Source organism: Bubalus bubalis, chromosome 10 (assembly GCF_019923935.1).
Source record: "Bubalus bubalis isolate 160015118507 breed Murrah chromosome 10, NDDB_SH_1, whole genome shotgun sequence".
NCBI classification, from domain to species: domain Eukaryota; kingdom Metazoa; phylum Chordata; class Mammalia; order Artiodactyla; family Bovidae; genus Bubalus; species Bubalus bubalis.
In genome coordinates this window covers 20,446,001-20,466,272 of record NC_059166.1, presented here as the reverse complement: position 1 = coordinate 20,466,272, position 20,272 = coordinate 20,446,001, and the positions used below count along the sequence as shown (strand labels likewise).

Below are 20,272 nucleotides of genomic sequence, written 5' to 3'. Positions count from 1 at the left end.
GAGACAGAGAAAGGATTTCTACCTGGGAAAGCCTCACAGGGTCCTGCTCCATTTCACTAGGTTCCAGGTGTTTAAGTGCCTAGCCCAGAGCTCTTTCTGCTATACCACTCTGCTGGATAGCCATCCTAAATTAGGCAGCAGATAGAATAGCCAAGCCTTTGCCCCACCACCGTGCATTTCCTGTTTTCAGAGGGTATACAGTCTGTTTCTTTTCCTGTGGAGGCCCTGTGTGCTGCGGCACTCAGGCAGCAATTTATAGCCCTTGTTGTGTTCTTGCAATAAGAATAAGATTACTATTTCGAATCAAGGTAGCTATTTTCACATTCCACTGTGAAGTAGTTAGGCAGGTATTCTTTTGAAGGTAAATAAACACAGTCAACCATGATTATTTGATTCCATTTAGTATATTAGAAAAAGTAATGGTTTAATGATACCCTAGTGGCCTGTAACAGTTAACGCACCACAGAAAATGAATCATAAAATCCCCTTTTCACTAATAACTCTGAGACTAGTGTTATTAAAAAGGCACTAAACTCCTGGGAGTCAGAGTGATTTCACCGTCCCACTAAGTAACAATATTATTAGTTTGGATTCTGTATTCACTGGTCATGAAAATATAGGATCTTTGGACAACAGGAAAACCTGTCACATATTCTGTTTGTTTGTTGATGAATTCTTGCAACATCATCTGGGACCATTGCTACGGCAAAGAAAATGGTCCCATAAAGGCCATGTGATTTTTCTAACTCGGTGCCAAACCTTTCCAAATGCTGGTTCATTCTGAGCTGGGGTAGAAGCTGGAAAGAGACTTCTTACTGACAACAGGCACATCCCCTTCAAGTGCAGACCCTGTGGACAGGTGGTAGGGAAGTATATGTGTCACTTCAGATTTACACAAGCACACAAGCTGGTTGTATTTCTTTGGAAAAGGGTTTGCATAACGAATATTCCCTGAAGACATGTGCTTAGCCTCCTGGTTCTCTGTATGATAAATACTGACAGGATGGGCTTCTTCTTCTTAATTGGAGTGGAGCTAGTGGTAAAGAACCTGCCTACCAATACAGGAGACCTGGGTTCGATCCCTGGATCAGGATGATTCCCTGGAGAAGGAAATGGCAACCCACTCCAGTACTCTTGCCTGGAAAATTCCGTGGACAGAGGAACCTGGTAGGCTACAGCCCATGAGGTCGCAAAGAGTTGGACATGACTGAGTGACTTCACTCACATTACTCATAACATTAGTAAATAGATACAGGTTGTTTTCACCTGATAATTATTATTAAAGGTGCATTATATACATCTTAATAGTAGCTATCAAAACAAAAACAAAACAGCAAACTCAGTGCTCATAAGGTTTGTCCCCAGTAGAAAACTTTCTAACTGGTAAAGAACACATATTTTCTTACAGTTTGCTCCCAGGGCTGACTTTAATAGCAGCCACTTCAAGTGGATGGTTTTAGTAGAACTTTCCTTTAACAATTCCTGCTGCTGCTGCTAGGTTGCTTCAGTTGTGTCCAACTCTGTGTGACCCCATAGACAGCAGCCCACCAGGCTCCCCCGTCCCTGGGATTCTCCAGGCAAGAACACTGGAGTGGGTTGCCACTTCCTTCTCCAGTGCATGAAAGTGAAAAGTGAAAGTGAAGTCGCTCAGTTGTGTCTGACTCTTAGTGACCCCAGGGACTGCAGCCCACCAGGCTCCTCCATCCATGGGATTTTCCAGGCAAGAGTACTGCAGTGGGGTGCCATCGCCTTCTCTGTTAATAGTTGCTAGAACTCTTTAAGTAACTGCTACATTGAAGGTTATTTTGTCATCTAATTTTTGTCTATTTTTTTCTTCTTTAACTGCTGCTTCTCTAATTCTAACAGCTTTAACATTTGACTCTAACACTTGGAAGTTTCAAACAGTCTTTAAAGGTTCATTTAAAACTTATCAGATATATGGTATTAATTTATCTCTATTATATCCTGATATAATAGACAGAAAAGCAAACTAACATTTAAGATCCAGGGGTTCTGGGTGACATAAATCACCTTATTTCAATGGCTGCTTAGTTTTTGCAAGGAGGATGTTTGTTTTCTGCTTTATATAACTTCTATACTTATTCTGCACAGTTTGATTCTAAAATGCCCTTTCTGCCTCTCTTGCTCCTATTTGTTTCAATTAGGAAAACTAGAAAATCACACTCTTAACAATTTCCTATTAAGCAGCACTGGAAGATGAGTTAAAATTGAGTTTTCCCCCCTCAACCTGGCCTGGATATTTCAAATCTTACTCACAGGATAGATACAAATATATATTTTTTACATTTTCAAGTGTACCTAAATAGATTAGTCTTAGAACTCTTTATAAATGTATTGTTTAATCTCAAGCTCAACATCAAAGTCAAAACTCTTTACCATTTCTTCTAAACATTTCAAGTTCTCTGAGTTTCTAAAATATTCTGCTATTATCCAGCCCAGGCACTTTAGGGTCTAATGGCCTATTTAGGCTGTCATCTGTGACATGGGTGAGAATAATGGCAGAGTTTTTGAAATTCAGAGATAAAACTAAATGTTTAGATTAAAGATGTAGTGTGACTTTTCCATCAAGAAGCATTTTGCCTGAGTTTCTGATAATTCAGTTCAGTTCAGTCCCTCAGTCATGTCCAACTCTTTGTGACCCCATGAATTGCAGCATGCCAGGCCTCCCTGTCCATCACCAACTCCCGGAGTTCACCCAAACTCACGTCCATCGAGTTGGTGATGCCATCCAGCTATCTCATCCTCTGTCGTCCCCTTCTCCTCCTGCCCCCAATCCCTCCCAGCACCAGGGTCTTTTCCAATGAGTCAACTCTTTGCATGAGGTGGCCAAAGTACTGGAGTTTCAGCTTTAGCATCATTCCTTCCAAAGAAATCCCAGGGCTGATCTCCTTCAGAATGGACTGGTTGGATCTCCATAATTAGCAAATCTTATTCAAATATTTCTGTATAGCAAATCATATATAAGAAGAAATTCATACTAACCAGTTCATTTCACTCTTGGTTTTTGTGATCTTAGAGATGATAAAATTAGTAGAATCATCAAAATAAAATATTGAGGTTTAGATAACACACAAACTGATTTATGATGGATTGTGGATTGTCACAAAAGATATAAAAAACACTTTTCCAGGACTGTGATATAGGGAGACTTTTAATATAAATCTCTGTGAGCCCAGAGGAAATAAGAGTTATTTTCATTGCTCCTTAAGGATTTCCTTGCAATATGCGAATGTTCTTTATTTTTACCGCTATGGTGTTTATTTTATATGTTATAAAGCCATTATTGAATTCAGAAAATAAAATGAATAAACCATTTGAAGATAGAATATACTATCTATCTAGAGCTAGTCACAAATACAAAGCTTAGACAGGTATGTTTGGCTTTCCCTTCTTCTGAGAGCCCTGAAAAGCATTTGAGAATTAAACATGCAGGTTTAGACTTCATGACTGCACCCTTGGAAGTAATCTGTTTTTATGTTACAGGCAATGAAAGCTTAGAAGAGAACTATGTCCAGGACAGTAAGATGGGGTTTGTCATCAATGCCATCTATGCCATGGCGCACGGGCTACAGAACATGCATCAGGCCCTCTGCCCCGGCCACGTGGGCCTCTGCGATGCCATGAAGCCCATCGATGGCAGCAAACTCCTGGAATTCCTCATCAAGTCCACGTTCATCGGAGTGTCTGGAGAGGAGGTGTGGTTTGATGAGAAAGGGGATGCTCCTGGAAGGTAAAGCAGACCTTTCCGTAATGGATCCAAATAATCCTGTGATCCTCTCTAAGCCATACAGATGGACACTCTGGCTCTTTTTGGTCACATGTTTTCTGGGTGTCATGAGGGTAGATACAACTAGATAGCTAAAAAGATGGGGCTAATGTTAGATGCAAATCGCATTATAAAACACACTCCACTATCATCTTTGGTCTTCCCCCAGAAGGCCCAGCACCTTCCTGCAAACCCAAGAGACCAGAGTGAGTATACCCGAACAGCAGAACCCTCCCTGGCACTGCCAACATCTGGTCAGCATGTTCTGATTGATCGATCCCAATGCCATACTGCTTGTGGAATATTTTAATCTTATCTGCTCAAAGAGCTTAATATATGAAGAGAACCATATGTGTCCCTTTTTCTCAGGCTACCTTATGTTCCAACTAACATGTTTCTTGGAACAAGAAAGAAAAGAATTTTCTGCCTCGTATTGAGTCTTTATGGCTTCCAAAGAATTAATCAAGAAGCAAAGGAAAATTAAATCTAACTAAATGTATATACATATATTTTCCCCCAAGTCATTTTATATACTGTCTCCTCTGCAGTACTTGCTTTTATAACACCAATTAGTCCCTATGTAATTGGTATGTAGAAGATGATATCAGTATAAAGAGTAGTTGTGTTCATTCATAGAGATTTTCTTAGGCAAAGGATGGTCAGAATCCTGGGATAAAAATTAAAACCGACAACAGGAAAGAAAAAAGGCCCTCAGTCTGGCTGCTGCACAGAATACCCACAATCTCTCTCTTTTTTTCCCCCTCATAAGTCCTGTTATTTTTCAGTATGAAAGCTTGCAGAATGGGAGATTTTAGAAAAGCATATGTTGTGATAAAATGGAACAGCAGATCATTTAATCCTCATTGCCACAGGCATATTATTATCTTCTTTTACAGATGATAAAGCTGAGTGTCAGAGAAACTAAGAAACTCCCCTAAAGTCACCCAGAGAGTAGCTGGTAGAGGCAGTGCCGTTTGATTCTGAGACTTGTAATCTTTTTGCCACATTGCATTGCCTTTTAGCTACTTCATTGGAAGGATTGATGCTGAGGCTGAAACTCCAATACTTTGGCCCCCTCATGTGAAGAGTTGACTCATTGGAAAAGACCCTGATGCTGGGAGGGATTGGGGGCAGGAGGAGAAGGGGACGACAGAGGATGAGATGGCTGGACTGCATCATTGACTCGATGCACATGAGTTTGGGTGAACTCTGGGAGTTGTACAGGGAGGCCTGATGTGCTGTGATTCATGGGGTTGCAAAGAGTCAGACACTGAGTCTGACTGAGCAACTGAACTGAACTAAAAATTAGGCAAAGTTGCTGACATCTTTCTTAATGTCATTTCAAAGGGACTGTAAGAGACTATTTGACCTTAAATAATTCTCCACATATCTCTTCCTTTCATGGAAGCTTAAAGTTCTACATTTAGTGAGTGCCTTGTGGGGCCTCAGTGGATTCTGCCTGCTAAAATCCAACAGCTCCAGGAAGGATAAATGATATAGTAATAGTCAGCAATTAAAGCCATGGATATATCAGATTCCTTCCAGGCTGCCAGTTAGGTGGGAGCAACTTTAGATGGAGATGAGAGTGGGAAGGATGGAGTGATGCAGGGGCTGGGCATGTGGAAGGCATCCAGGAGCTGAGCACCTTAAGAAGTGGTACCAGATGGCACAAGTGGATCTAAGATGCAGAGCACTGACCACCTCCTCCCACCCGCCTTTAAACCCATGGTTGTAATCCTGGGTTCTACTTCAAACCAGCTCTGTAAAGGACTGGACTGGGGATGGAAACCTTCCTTCATGATTCTATAGCATACACAATGTGCCTAGGACAGGGCCAGGTACATTTACCCCACTGCAGAGATAAAGGTTTCCACCTCCTCTCTCTATTTGTAAATCATCTAAAATATAGACCCACAATTTTAGCTTGTTTCTCCTTCATTTTTAATTAAGTATTTAAATCATGAGTTTCCCCCTGGGTTCCTTTTCAAGGATCATTTCCTCATGTCTGAAATTGGTCAGCTTAATCTGTGTTCAATTTTTATTTCAACCAGTTCCCTCTGTTTCTATCTCCTGTCACACCACCATTCATACTTTTGGTCCCTCTTGTAATTATTTTAGTTAATCATCACGAAACAGAAATTGAATGCATTGAAAGGATGCAACAAACTTGTAATTTACAGCATAAGGATATTCTAAATAAGCACCAACATGCTGAGAAGGGACTGTGGGGCCAAGAGAAAGGAGCAGTGTTCATTAACACACACTGCACAGGGGAAGGCCTCTCTTTAGTAAGTCAGTATTTTCCCCTTGGTATTATCGTTTTTTTTTTTTTTTTTCTTCCTCTAGTTTTTGGGACTTTTTCAAAATATGTTTTCATGCCAAGATATTGTGAATTTTTCAGTTTCTAAATGCTAATAAAGTGTGAACTGATTTCCCCTATTGAAATGCTGCTGCTGCTGCTGCTGCTGCTAAGTCAGTCGTGTCCAACTCTGTGCGACCCCATAGACGGAAGCCCACCAGGCTCCCCTGTCCCTGGGATTCTCCATGCAAGAACACTGGAGTGGGTTGTCATTTCCTTCTCCAATGCATGAAAGTGAAAAATGAAAGTGAAGTCGCTCAGTCGTGTCCGACTCTTAGCGACCCCATGAACTGTAGCCTACTCTGTCTATGGGATTTCCCAGACAAGAGTACTGGAGTGGGTTGCCATTTCCTTCTGCAGGGGATCTTCCTGACCCAGGATTAGAACCCAGGTCTCCTACATTGCAGGCAGATTCTTTACCAACTGAGCTACCTACCATAAAGAGTGTAAAAAATGGAAAAATATTGGAGGTATAGATTAGTATCATTGATCAGCCGGATGAGTGCAAGCTGTCAGCCTGCAGTTAATACCTATGTGGTTATCAGTCAGAGAGCTACTCTGAGAACATTCTGGTTTGTCTCAGCAACCAGAGGAATGAGAACCCTCTATTACCAAAAATCAGAAAGCAGAGACATGAATAATGCCCTCCAGGTACGCCATTCTCTCTTCTTACTCCAGGTAAGTTTTGTTCATCTGGAAAAGTGGAGCAAAAGTGGAAAAGTGGATTTTACTCCCCTAGAATCCCCTTTTCCTTTAGGGGGTTGCTATTTATAGAAACTGCCAGAATCTGGTTGTGGAGAAGCCACTAGCAATCCTGTGGGTAACAGGGTACATTTGCGCATTATTAAAAAACAGGCAGCAAAGCTTTGAAAAGATATTAGTTGTCTAGATAAAGAACTGGTGGTTCAATGGTAAAGAATTTGCTTGCCAAGCAGGAGATGAAGATTCCATCCCTGGGTTGAGAAGATCCCCTTGAGAAGGAAATGACAACCCACTCCAATACTCTTGCCTGGAGAATCCGATGAATAGAGGAGCCTGACAGTCTACAGTCCATGGGGTCGCAAAAGAGTCGAACACGAATTAGTGACTAAACAGTGACAAAATAAAGAACTAAGCCAGATAGAGCCAGTAGATTTCAGATGTCAACCAAGGCTGACGGGTAGTAGCTTCCTGGGGTGTTGGGCTGAGGAGGATTTTGAGTCTGAATCAGGTTTGTAGGGAAAGAATTCCAGGATGACATGACATAGACAGGGACATAGTGGGGAGGAGGAAGAGAGATGAGAAAGGAAAATGGCTGTGACAAGACAAAGATGTTTTCACTTTCTTATAGAATGGAAATAACAAGAGTATTTTAGCATATAAATAATAATAATAGTACTACAAATGTGAATGATATAGTGATGTTGTCTTTTATATACATTTCTCACAATCGTGAAGCAGTTTTTTTTAACCTACTCTATGTAAGTAAATTCCCACAAGAAGCCCATGAACCTTAAAGAGTTTAATGACATTCCAAAGTCTTGCAATCTACTGGTAAAATATTAGAAAAGAGATTTCAGCTTATACATTCTAACATCAAATCTTGTGCTTTTTCCATCACACTGGAAAATACTCTCTACTGCCTTCACTGGGAAACAATGAATCTGGCCCCCAGAACACACACAGAAGATTTCTAAATGTAGATTTTACCGCTGTGTAGCATCGCAGCGTTTAAATAACTGAAATAGCTGACACCGATTATTTGGATTCACAAATGTTTGCCCTAATCAAGGAAGAGACCAGTTTAAATGTCAATGCTCAAAATGTTAAATCCTCAACATCCTTGCTAATTAAAGATGCATTTCTCAGATTTCTTGCTCTATTAACACCTAAAATAGGTAAGACTCCAGACTTGATAAGACTCACCTCTTTTAATCCAGTGTAATTAAAGTAGCAACTGAATGTGAAAAAGGAATTTGGAATAAAAGTATTTAAGCTAAAATTAATGTTCTGAAGAATTGTTACTTGATCAAAGAATAATCTGGTGAAAAAAAAAAAAAAGAAGAAGAAGGATATGGTGATCAACCCAGCGCATACAGAATTATTTTCAAGAATACACAGAAAGAAAAGTACAAGAATAATATATTCTTTAACAAATATGGATGATACAGAGACTGAAGAATGGAATACACATTTTGGAAAATCACAGGACACATAACTAAACTAAATAAACTAAAATATTGACAGTAGCTTGTGTTAGGACATGGGATGTTTCTAACTTTTATTTCTCTTCTCTCTATTTTTATCTATTTACCAAATTCCTTTAGTTTCTACATCATGTCCATATGCTCCAAGACACACATGTTGTTTTCTTTGTAGGTATGATATTATGAATCTGCAATACACAGAAGCCAATCGCTATGACTATGTACACGTTGGAACTTGGCATGAAGGGGTCTTGAATATCGATGATTACAAAATCCAAATGAACAAGAGTGGAATGGTACGGTCTGTATGCAGTGAGCCTTGCCTAAAGGGTCAAATCAAGGTAAGCCAGTCACCGATGCATTCTTGGACAGTGTCCTTGAGGAGACCTCCTGCCTGTGCATAAGTGAAGAAAATCACATTTTTCTTTAACAAGACTGTCCAGAAAGGGTGTGCTAAGCTTATTGTTTCTGTTGTGTTTAACAAAAATTGAGAAGACAAACCAAGATTGGAAAATGAAATAGGAAAACCACTGGGATATTTAGAATAGTCTTTATTTTCATTGCAATGATAAGCTGTGATCTTAAATACAATAAAGAAAGCAAGGGGATATGAATAATCAAATTAAAAATTGAAACAGAAGTAAACTTGGAAGCCAAAGCCAATGATACTGCTTAGTCATAGTTCTAGCTATTGTTAAAGAAAGCAGAAGCTGAGCAATGTCAAATAAGTGTAAAACTAAAATAAAAGAAGTTGAAATGAGGTAAAACAGGAGCACTGCTTACCACTTCTCTTTTCTCTACAAAGTTCTTTCATTTTCCTGAAACTATTTTCCAGCCAAAAGAGAGTCCTCACTTTCTAATTATTCTCAGAAACTTTCCAGGTTGGGGCAAGTGAGTGACTGTGATATCACTGTGTATTTAAAACTAGAGTAAGTAAACATCCTATATTGGGCATTTGACTGAATGGAGGTAGAGAGGAGTCTTGGTGTAGAAGACATGGAAAGAGCACGTTCTGTATCCCATGCTATTTAAAAACCAAACTGGCTGATGCAGTAGGAAATGGAGCATAGAGGGGTGATTGTGAACTGGAAGAAGTGTGGATTAAATGACCTAATAGGCCTTTCTCGTCTCTAATTTTCTGTGATTCATCTCTGGGAATAGACAGGACTGTCACGTAAATGTCACAAAGCACAGCTGGGGCTGGAATGAATTCTGTGTGAGGTTCCTGCTCTCCCACCATGCCATCGTGCTGCTATGCCATTCATGGAGTTCCCCTGAGAAATATACTCAGGGGTCTTTAGGGTGAGAGTCTAATAGTGTTGCTGCAGCTGCTGGGTCCACCACTTTATCCCTACTGATCAAAGAAGGTGGAGGATCTGGGACCCACAACATCTAAAAAGAGCTGTGCAGGTGGACTCAAACTCTCAAGGGAATCAGTCACTTTGAGTATGAAAAGAACTCCTGAGGCAACTCACTCTAGTTTCAAACGTCAGCTCCTTCTCTGCAGATGTGATATTAAAAATATTTAATAATTATCATTGGAAAAGACCCTGATTCTGGGAAAAATTGAGGGCAGGAGGATAAGATGGGCAACAGTGGATGAGATGGTTGGATGGCATCATTGACTCAATAAACATGAGTTTGAGCAAACTCAGGAAGATAGTGAAGGAGAGGGAAGCCTGGCATGCTGCAGTGCACGGGGTCGCAAGGAGTCAGATGCAACTGAGCAACTGAACAACGACAATAATTGTCATGACAACTAGCCAATCAAAATGAACTCTATTTTAGTGCTATGACAGGGTGCTAGAGGCCTCCTGCCATGCCCATGGTTAATCCTTGAGTTGTTGTATCACGGGAAGATTTAGGCGAGGATTCCTACCTGAATAGGGTAGTATGAGGCAATTGGTAGACTTGGAGACATCATTGGTTTCCACCCATCGTATAAGCATGTCAGTAGTGTAAGAGTGGCTCCAACCAAACCAGTGCGTGTGGGCCATACGTCAGTGCAGATTCTCCCCAAGAATCCACTTCTGATTCTTATGCAGGTGGAATTTTTCACATGAAGCTCTCTGGTGGTATTAGGAATATATCCTCTGAAACCTCGAGAGAAACCTAAAACTTATCCTTGACTCTTGCTACAGGATGTCAGACCACAAGATTCTGGATTTGTCCCTCTTCTCTGGATGGTTGGGAAAACCAGGACTTCTGTGACCTAAAGTCTTATGGTTGGAACAACCCAGAAGCCCTGGGTTTTATGCTCTTCTTGCCTGGTAGCTCAGACAGTAAATAGCGTCTGCCTGCAATGCAGGAGACCTGAGTTGGGAAGATCCCCTGGAGAAGGAAATGGCAACCCACTCCAGTACTCTTGCCTGGAAAATTCCGTGGATGGAGGAGCCTGGTAGGCTACAGTCCATGGGATCACAAAGAGTTGGACACAACTGAGCAGCTTCACTGGTGGTGGACTGATGACCCACAGGAGGTCACAGGTTCATCTCAGACCTCCTTCTCAGCCTGGGTGACAGAACTGTATCTTTAGTGCAGAAAACTACTATGAAAAAAGTTTATGGAACTACAAAGCTTGGTTTTTCAGAATATAACAAAAGCAAACAAATAAACAAGCAAAACCCTGGTAAGAGAAAACAAATCATTCTGAAGATGCTCTGCACTCCAGCTCCCTTTTAGAATTCCCTCCTGTTACTCTGACTGCTGGCAGGCCGTGAATGGGAGCTCACATTGCCATGTGTAGTCCCATTTGTATGCTCCAGAGATAAACCCTCCCCCCAGGCCCCAGTTCAGAGGAAAGGCTGTCTGCATGCATCTCTAAGCTTGATGCTCAAGTATTTCTGGCATTACATTTGCATTACACCCATGCAGTGTTATCAAAAGAGATCCCAGAAATCATTGCTGAATCACTACAGAGCACTAGCTATAAATGAAAATCTCTTGGGGTCCAATTTTTGTATACCATGTACCCTGCAGGATGAAAGTATGCCCGTTCTCAATAGCATCTGGAGTGGAGGAGAGGAGGGATGTTTGTTTGTTTAAAATAAGCACCATGGGAGGTACAGAAACAAATGATATCTGAATCCTATTTACCAAGTAATAGCATTTATATTCTTCCACTGTCAATTTGCCACTTAGCAGGTTCAGGATGCAGAGCGAGATCTCTCAGTAGCCACTACAGAGACTGGAAAGAAGCAACGTAAAAGGTGATGGGAGGGCTTGCACTTGTATTAACTGAGGAGCATAACCTTTGGGAAAGGATTATTCATTTTAAATGTCAAATGTCACTTCAAATGCTGATATAATCATTTGACTTGTTTTATGGTAACTCATAAAGCTTTCTTATGGTAATTTCCTTTGAAGTAGCTAAAAGTCCAGTTTTCTTATGTTATTGATTTCTAGAATTATAAATATTTTACAAATATAATATTTTAGGAAGGGGAAATTGATTTCAGTCATACCACAAACAGAGGTAAATAAAATCAAACTTTCATTGTTGTGTTTTATGGGTACAGTCAGGAAAGAAAGGACCCACACTAGGTGGTTCAACAGAGGGAGTTTTACATTATAAAAAAAAAAAAGAAAACGGTTATGAAAGTAAGAGGGGGCACTGATGTAACTCAGAGATGAGCAGTGGCAGGAATTACTCCCACCCCAGGGCCAAAGCGACACAAGGAAGGTCATAGATACTACCTGAGACATGTCCAGAGCTGGAGTGGGGAGAGGCCTCAATACGAGGCTTCTCTTCTCTTTGGCTCTTCAGTCTCCCATTAGGTCCTCTCATTCTTCCAACCCTATGGAGAAGACACTGTAAAGAGAGCCTGGAAAATGTAGTTCACAAGTCCTTAGCTCAGGTTCTCTTGAACCCTGAAAGCTAAGCAAGGCTCAAGTGCTAATATTTTATTGGGAGACAGAATCCCAGGGAAGCAGGAGTGAGAGGAAAAGGGAATGGAGACATGGAAGCATGGAAAAACACCTCCCCCACTGAGGTTATGCATCGCTGGGCAGGACACTGCCTCACTGAGCACAACTTAACCTCACCAGATCTGGACAGACTTCTCAGACTGTTAATTGGGGCAAAGAAAGGAGAAAAATGTATACACTCCTGCTATTCTATTTTCTGCTTCCCACAGTCAACATTTGTTCACAGGAAGTGACATTACCTGATGCCTCTAGGCAGCTACTGGGGCAGCCAGAGTCCCTGTCCTGTTAGGTGGATCTTCTTAAGATCTGGAAGCAGTGAGGGAGGGGAAGCAGCTGTGGGTCTTACAGCTCCTGCTGTGGTGAGTGCAATGGAGGCAGTTCTGGACCTCAGTGACTCCTCCATGGGAGAGAGAGCCACCTGGGGATGCCTTAAGATGACACAGTAGTGGTAGAAACTGAGGTGGAGTTGCAGAAGTGTCCAGAATGCCCAAGAACATGGCCAAGGGCATGACACAGGTCAGGCAAAAAGAATCTGAGTTAGCACATAAAATGTAGACCATGGGTCTGCAAGTGAACAGCAAGGGCCTGGTATGTGTGTTGGTCTCCCACACCAAGCCTGCTGCTCTTTTCCTCTGTGTAGGGAAGGCAGGAAAGAGGTAAGAAGAGGTGGAGAGGCAAAAGAAGTGAAAGTGAAAGAAAGGAGCAGAGAGGCAGTAGAGATGGGGGACTAACATTTATCAAGCATATCCTTGTGCAAGTACAATAATGGATGCTTTACTGACATCATTTCAATTCTTCCTTAAAACAATGCTTTTAAAGGAGGTATTATCACCCCATTTTGTAGATCAGAAATCAGAGGCCCAGAGGGCTTGAGTCACTTGTCCCAAGCTTTCTCAGCTAGCAGATGCTGAGCTGGGCTTAGAGCCAACCCAAAGCTCTTATCAACCCACAGCCACATGTTGTTCAACCATCTTTCATTATATGAACTGGCATAATTCCTACAAATTTCAATTGCTGAAGCTGATTTTCTCAATAGTTCACAACAAAACTATAAATAGAGATCCACTTTGAAAATGCTAAGGGAAACCAGAATCTAGAGTTAAGGAGGCAATAAGTATTAGAAGGCAGTTGGGAGACTGACAGAGATGGGGAAACTGGCAGAGAATCCCAGGGAAAGGGTCCTGAAGTTTGCTCCCACTGGCCTCCTATTCTTTCTTTTCGCTTCTCTTCTATTTTTTTCTTCCCTTAAGTTTGTTTTTGGATTCTTTACTGGTTCATGGGGTCACAAAGAGTTGGATACGACTGAGCAACTGAACTGAACTGAACTGAATGAACTGGATTTGGGAGTTTTGTCATGGAGAGTAGAGACCTCCACTTCCCCCTCTTCTGACCTGGCCAATCAAGATAGAATTACGGAGACATTATGTGAACATGGACTATATCATAAGTGGTTCTTCATTACACATGCCATATTATCATATAGTAAAATACACCTTATACACATGAAAAAAAAAAAAAAGCCCCAATACACCTATTTTTACAGACTGTATACTTCAGGACTGAGTTAACTATTTTTTCCCTGAACCATTTGAAAGTGAGGTGCAAATATCATGAAACTTCGTACCTCAGCTTTTGTTTTCTAAGAATAAAGGCAATTCTCACATGGCTACAAGACTAACTAAGAAAATTAGCAATAACATCATCAACTACAGTTGTCCTGTCCTCCTCAGCCTCCTCTTTCTGTGAATCAAAGCAAACTACCCATAAGTTTTAAGTTGTTCATAGTTAATGTTGATGCTTTTGAACTGTGGTCTTGGAGAAAATTCTTGAGTCTTTTGGATGGCAAGAAGACCCAGCCAGTCAATCCTAAATGAAATCACTCCTGAATATTCATTTGGAAGGACTGATGCTGAAGCTGAAACTCCAGTCCTTTGGCCACCTGACGCAAAGAACTGACTCATTGGAAAAGACCCTGATGCTGGGAAAGATTGAAGGCAGGAGGAGAAGGGAACGACAGATAAGCTCTGGGAGTTGGTGATAGACAGGGAAGCCTGGCATACTTCAGTCCATGGGGTCACAAAAAGTTGGATACGACTAAGTGACTGAACTGAACTGATAGTTAATGTAACCAATGAAACAAAGACATGGTTCTTTCATTGTGTAATATCTTTCAAAGTCCGCTGCAGGATGGCAGAGTCTCAATAAAAATTGCACACAGAAATATAAAAAATTATTTATCTGAGAAGCTTATAGTTGCATAATAATGATGTGATCTGCCCCAGCTACTAAAACCGTATTTGCTAAAATTTTGGAAAAAGTTGAAGACAAAATATTGCGGGTTTTATTATGTATGTGAAATCATGAAATTACTATAGTCTCTCTGGGTGAAGAGGAAACTTTACTGGTTATGATGAGAAGTTCTATGGAATCATCATTAATTTATTCACAGTCACTCTGATGGCTTCATGTCTCAAGCTTTGACCAGTATTTAAGCTGGTCTCCTGGCTATTGAACTTTTTGATGATCACTTTATCCTTGGTGGGCTTCCCTGGTGACTCAGATGGTAAAGAATCTGTCTGCAATTCAGGAGACCCAGGTTTGATCCCTGGGTGGTGAAGATCCCCTGGAGAAGGGAATGGCAACCCACCCCAGTATTCTTGCCTGGAGAATCCCAAGGACAGAGGAGCCTGGCCGGCTATAGTCCATGGGGTCACAGAGAGTCAGACACAACTTAGTGATTAACACTTTCTTCTTTTCACTTTGGCCTCAGATCTAGCTTGTCTGCCACTTTTGGAGACAGGTACTGATAGAAGCTGCCGCTGAGTCATATGACATGGAGCAGAGAAGGAGCCCAGCAGATATCCTGTGTTTTGCAGGTGGCTGTGGCTGAAGCAGGGCCTGAAGTCTTTTTAAAGTAAACGTTTATTGGCACATTACCCACATAGAGAAAAGTAGAGGAGGAAGGCAATAGCATAAGTATGCCGAGAGCTCTTACTTGCAATCTTTGCTCTAGCTGATCCCACCAGCTAGAACTCTCTTTCACCAGATGTATTCAGAGCTTCCTCCTTTCCTGCTCTTAAGTCCTTACTCAAATGGCACATCTTTCTTAAAAAATTAATTTTTACTGGAGTCAAATGGCCTATCTTAGTGAAGCCTTACCTGACCATCACAGGCAAAATTGCAATCCCCAGTTCCATGTGCCTCCTCCCTAACAGGACTGGGACTAAGATGAGGCAAGTCAGAAGCCTACTGCACATACACTAAAGAGATCTGCCCACCCTCACCCCGACTCCACTCAAGATCTTGCAGGTGCAGGGTGGACCCCACATGCTGAAAGGTTTAAGTGCCTCTAAAGTCTGATTCCTAGGCCTCTTGCCTCCTATTGATCCCTGTCCTGAACCCTATTCCTCTTTCTTACTGTGTTTTTCTCAAAGCCTTTCTCTAGAATGAGAACTTCTCAAAGATAAGGATATGATCTATTCACTGATGGTTTCTACCCTTGATGCAGCGCCTGGCATTCTGCATGCATAATGAGAATGAATGAATGGCTAAATGACTGACTGCATATGCCCTGCAGAGGCATTTCATTCATTCTTCTATCCATATACTCTACTCTGTCAGAGTTTTGAGCTTCTTAACCTCAGTGATCATCAGGTCTTTTCATTTATCTGTCCCTATGTATCGTACCATGTCTGGCACACTGGGCCACTAAATAAAGGTTGGATAAGTGAATAAATATCTGCCAACTTCTGAGATGTAGTTTTGGTTCTTGGTATAACATATCATCACTGTGATAGCTGTTTTTACACTAGGAAGAGCCTGCTGCTGCTGCTAAGTCGCTTCAGTCGTGTCCAACTCTGTGTGACCCCATAGACGGCAGCCCATCAGGCTCCCCCGTCCCTGGGATTCTCCAGGCAAGAACACTGGAGTGGGTTGCCATTTCCTTTGCCAATGCATGAAAGTGAAAAGTGAAAGTGAAGTCGCTCAGTTGTGCCGGACTCTTAGCGACCCCATGGACTGGAGCCTACCAGGCTCCTCCATCCATGGGATTTTCCAGGCAAGACTACTGGAGTGGGGTGCCATTGCCTTCTCCGAGGAAGAGCCTAGATCTTGATAATAACTGGAGATGATGTGACTGAGGTTTGTACAAGCTGCTGACCCCTCTGCAGCTGTTTCCTCACCTGCAAAATGTACATAAGTAACTTCACTCCATGGAGCAGTTGTGAGCGTTAGTATAATTCTGTACAGAGTTCTTCACACATGGGCTGGTTCAATATATGTCCATTTTTGTGATCATTTTATATTCGTATATGATTTTTGTTACATTTTCCCTGTAATAAATTACAATGTAGGGATTTTCCTAAATTGATATTTTTCTATAGTCCTTGCCAAGCTTTCAATCCCTTCTATTTTTTGTTTTCTTAAATTCTTCATTTTCATTTCTCCTGTTTATATCCTATTCCTTATTATTTCTGTCTTTCCTTTCACATACATTATTGAATAATTAATATGTGCCAGGAACTGAGCTAGCACTGTGAATGCAAAGGAAACCTAAACAGCAGCTGGTTTTCCTACAGACCTAATTAGGTAGGACCCAAGTCTTTGTTCTGTTTAGTTTTCCAGGCATTTTCCTCCTGAAGAAAATGTCTCTGTTTCCTTTAATGTATTGTTACTTTTCCTTCATTATATTCTCCTGATGCTGTTTACTTTCTTTTACCCTTTTTCTAAACAAAGCTTAAACTAAAAAAATCCATTTCAAGTTATTCGGAAACATATTCATAAAAAGAACACTTGATTTCCTATGGCACAAACAAGACTCCTACAGTGTACATGGAATTGAATCATAGCCTTGTGTGAAGCAGCAAGTCGTCTAGTCTTGCTAACAATAAACAGAGCACCAGTACATAGGATGTAAAAGGAATCAAAACAGTTCCTGTGTCTTGGGAAGTCTTGGTCCTTCAAAGAAAATTTCAATGAAACATTAAATCTCTTATCATGACTGAGAGCTGTCATAAAAAGTGTCTTACTGTAACGAAAATGAAACAATACTTTATTCAGTTATTGGCTATATACTACATGCAAAAGAAATATCACTTAGTGTAAAAATATAAAAATAACAAAATATTTGTGATATGAGGAGATGAAAACATAAGAGACAATAACTTAAGAATTTTTTAAGTATCTGAATGCAGTGTATCTATCATATACGTGTGGGTCCTCCCAGCAGCCCAGATGGTAAAGGATCTGCCTGCAATGCAGGAGACCTGGGTTCGATCCCTGGGTCAGGAAGATCCCCTGGAGGAGGAAATGGCAACCCACTCCAGTATTCTTGCCTGGAGAATCCCATGAACAGAGGAGCCTGGCGGGCTCCAGTCCATGGGTTCACAAAGAGTCAGACACGACTGAGCGACTAACACTACTACTTCTATTATATACATGTGACACAATTAGTGGACAAAGGTTGGCTAACTTGTGGTAATAAAATACCAACTATATCTTATTAGTAATTACAGAGGATTTTTAAATAAGATAATGTTTCAAAGGGTTCACTGCACCAGAAATACTTCCTGGAGCCTGTGTCAGGACTCAAATGTAGTGACATAGATGAACTGATGGAGGAAAGAGAATTCTCTGAATGGAAAAGAATATTTTTTTGTTTATTAAAATATATTTATTTCTTTACTATATTGTTGCATATTAAAACCATGGATTGAACAACATATGCCCTCTCTCTCTTGCCCTCCTTAAAATCTTTTCTCCAAATGGTAGAAAGAAAGTCAGATGAAAAATAAATCAGATGATGTATCTGCCCTACTTGAAACCTCCCTCCAAAACAAACAGTTATATAGACACTACTGAAGACATAATGTCTGTTTGGTGAACTTATGTAAGAAATTATTAGCAATCAGACTCAGGTGCAGAAACAAGGACTGGGGTCTAAGTAAACACCTGACCAAAGAGCTTATGTTTTGAAGATATTAGAAAAGGGAGGAACTAAATTTCCTTGAGTGGCTTAATTACATTTTTTAAAAAGATTCAACTCAGCCCTTATTCAGAGGGCACCTACTGTGCGTTCTTGGTACATTTCTTGATGACTGTGATCTGAAAACAGGGAAAGTAAGGCATGATTCCCTTCCCTTAGGAGCCCACAGCCCACAGTGATAGTCTTGGCAATTGCATGCTGTTACTCTGGAGTGAGAAGAAATTAAAGCCATGTTACAGGATTAGAGGCAGGGACCAAAATCCAGCATGCCATTTCCTTCTGCATGAGATCTTCCCAATCCAGGGATGGAACCTGGGTCTCCTGCATTGCAGGCAGACTCTTTACCATCTGAGCCACCAGGGAATCTTAAGTCTGGAGGGGTAGCTGAGAGACAGAAAAAACAAGTCCCATAATTTAGATGATATATGTCAAAAGTGCATATATTTGGTGGCCGAATAAGAAGGAGTAACAAAAGAATTCTATCTGAGCAGTTCCTTTTTCATTATTTGATAAATGTATAAGCTAATCATTTTTTATGCACTTATTCAGCCATTCAAAACCTAATTTTAAGTATTTTTCCATGTGGCAGTTACCCATAGGATCCATTTTTCACTAGTCAACTTGCATAAATATATTTGTTTAGAATTATTATCTTTGGAATTTGTCTAATTTGTAGTATTTATTTTATAGTTAGGAAAAAGATAAAGCTGATTGAAGAGATAGACATTATTTTGCACTTCTTATACTAATTAAAATAATAAAGCACTACTTTTAAAATTTTTCCATAGCATTAGAAAAATTTATGGTTTGGAATACAGTACAAATTGTCATGCTTACTCTGAGGATAAATGTGGATTTTCAGAAAGACAGTTTGAGTATACTTTCTAGAGTTATTTGAAAGTAAAAGAAAAAGAAAACCTTTTACAGTTTCTGAAAATATACTGTCATGATATATTTTTCATGTAATTTTAAAATAGTGGCTCATTAATACATTTTGATCTGATCTACAAGAAGATAATTTTATCCTCACAAAGGATAAGGTGTATATGACTTTAAGCTATGGCAATATTTACTGTTTAATTTCTGACTTTACATAGGAGAACATTTGATAATGTCTAACATGTTAGGGTCCCATCACTTCATGGCAAATAGATGGGGAAACAATGGAAACAGTGAGAAACTTTATTTTTGGGGACTCCAAAATCACTGCAGATGGTGACTGCAGCCATGAAATTAAAAGACGGTTGCTCCTTGGAAGAAAAGCTATGACCAAACTAGACAGCACATTAAAAAGCAGAGACACTACTTTGCCGACAAAGGTCCATCTAGTCAAAGCTATGGTTTTTCCAGTGGTCATGTATGGATGTGAGAGTTGGACCATAAAGAAGGCTGAGCACCGAAGAATTGATGCTTTTGAACTGTGGTGTTGGAGAAAACTCTTGAGAGTCCCTTGGACTGCAAGGAGATCTAACCAGTCCATCATAAAGGAAATCAGTCCTGAATATTCATTGAAAGGACTGATGCTGAAATTTAAACTCCAATCCTTTGGCCACCTGATGTGAAGAACTGACTCATTTGAAAAGATCCTGATGCTGGGAAAGATCAAAGACAGGAGGAGAAGGAGATAACAGAGGATGATATAGTTGGATGGCATCACCGACTCAATAGACATGAGTTTGAGTAAACTCTGGGAGTTGGTGATAGGGAAGTCTGGTGTGCTGCAGTCCATGGGGTCACAAAAAGTCGGACACAACTGAGTGACTAAACTGACTGAACATATTAGGGAAAGACTTCTGTTTCCAGACATGAGAGAATAAAAAAGTTCAGACAGCATTCTGTTGTAAACAATCAGAAAACTTGACACAATATATGAAATAACTGTGTTCAGACATTGGAAAACAGTGTATGACCTTGATTTCAAAGAATTGAAAGGAAACAGAGAAGTGAACCCTAAAATCATTCAGGCATTCTGTCTGGAGGCAATTTCCTGGTTGTTATTTAGTGAGAAAGAACACAGAGTTTGGCTATCT

At 40.5% G+C, this 20,272-nt stretch overlaps 1 protein-coding gene across 1 annotated transcript in view; it reads left to right on the top strand.

The window, feature by feature from the left end:
• Window positions 1-20,272, top strand: part of GRM1 (glutamate metabotropic receptor 1) — a 241,665-nt gene that overhangs the window by 202,886 nt on the left and 18,507 nt on the right. The window contains exons 3-4 of the mRNA XM_045161917.1: window positions 3,505-3,751; window positions 8,505-8,673. Of these exons, the coding sequence (XP_045017852.1) occupies window positions 3,505-3,751; window positions 8,505-8,673 (416 nt within the window). The remainder of the gene's footprint in view (window positions 1-3,504; window positions 3,752-8,504; window positions 8,674-20,272) is intronic.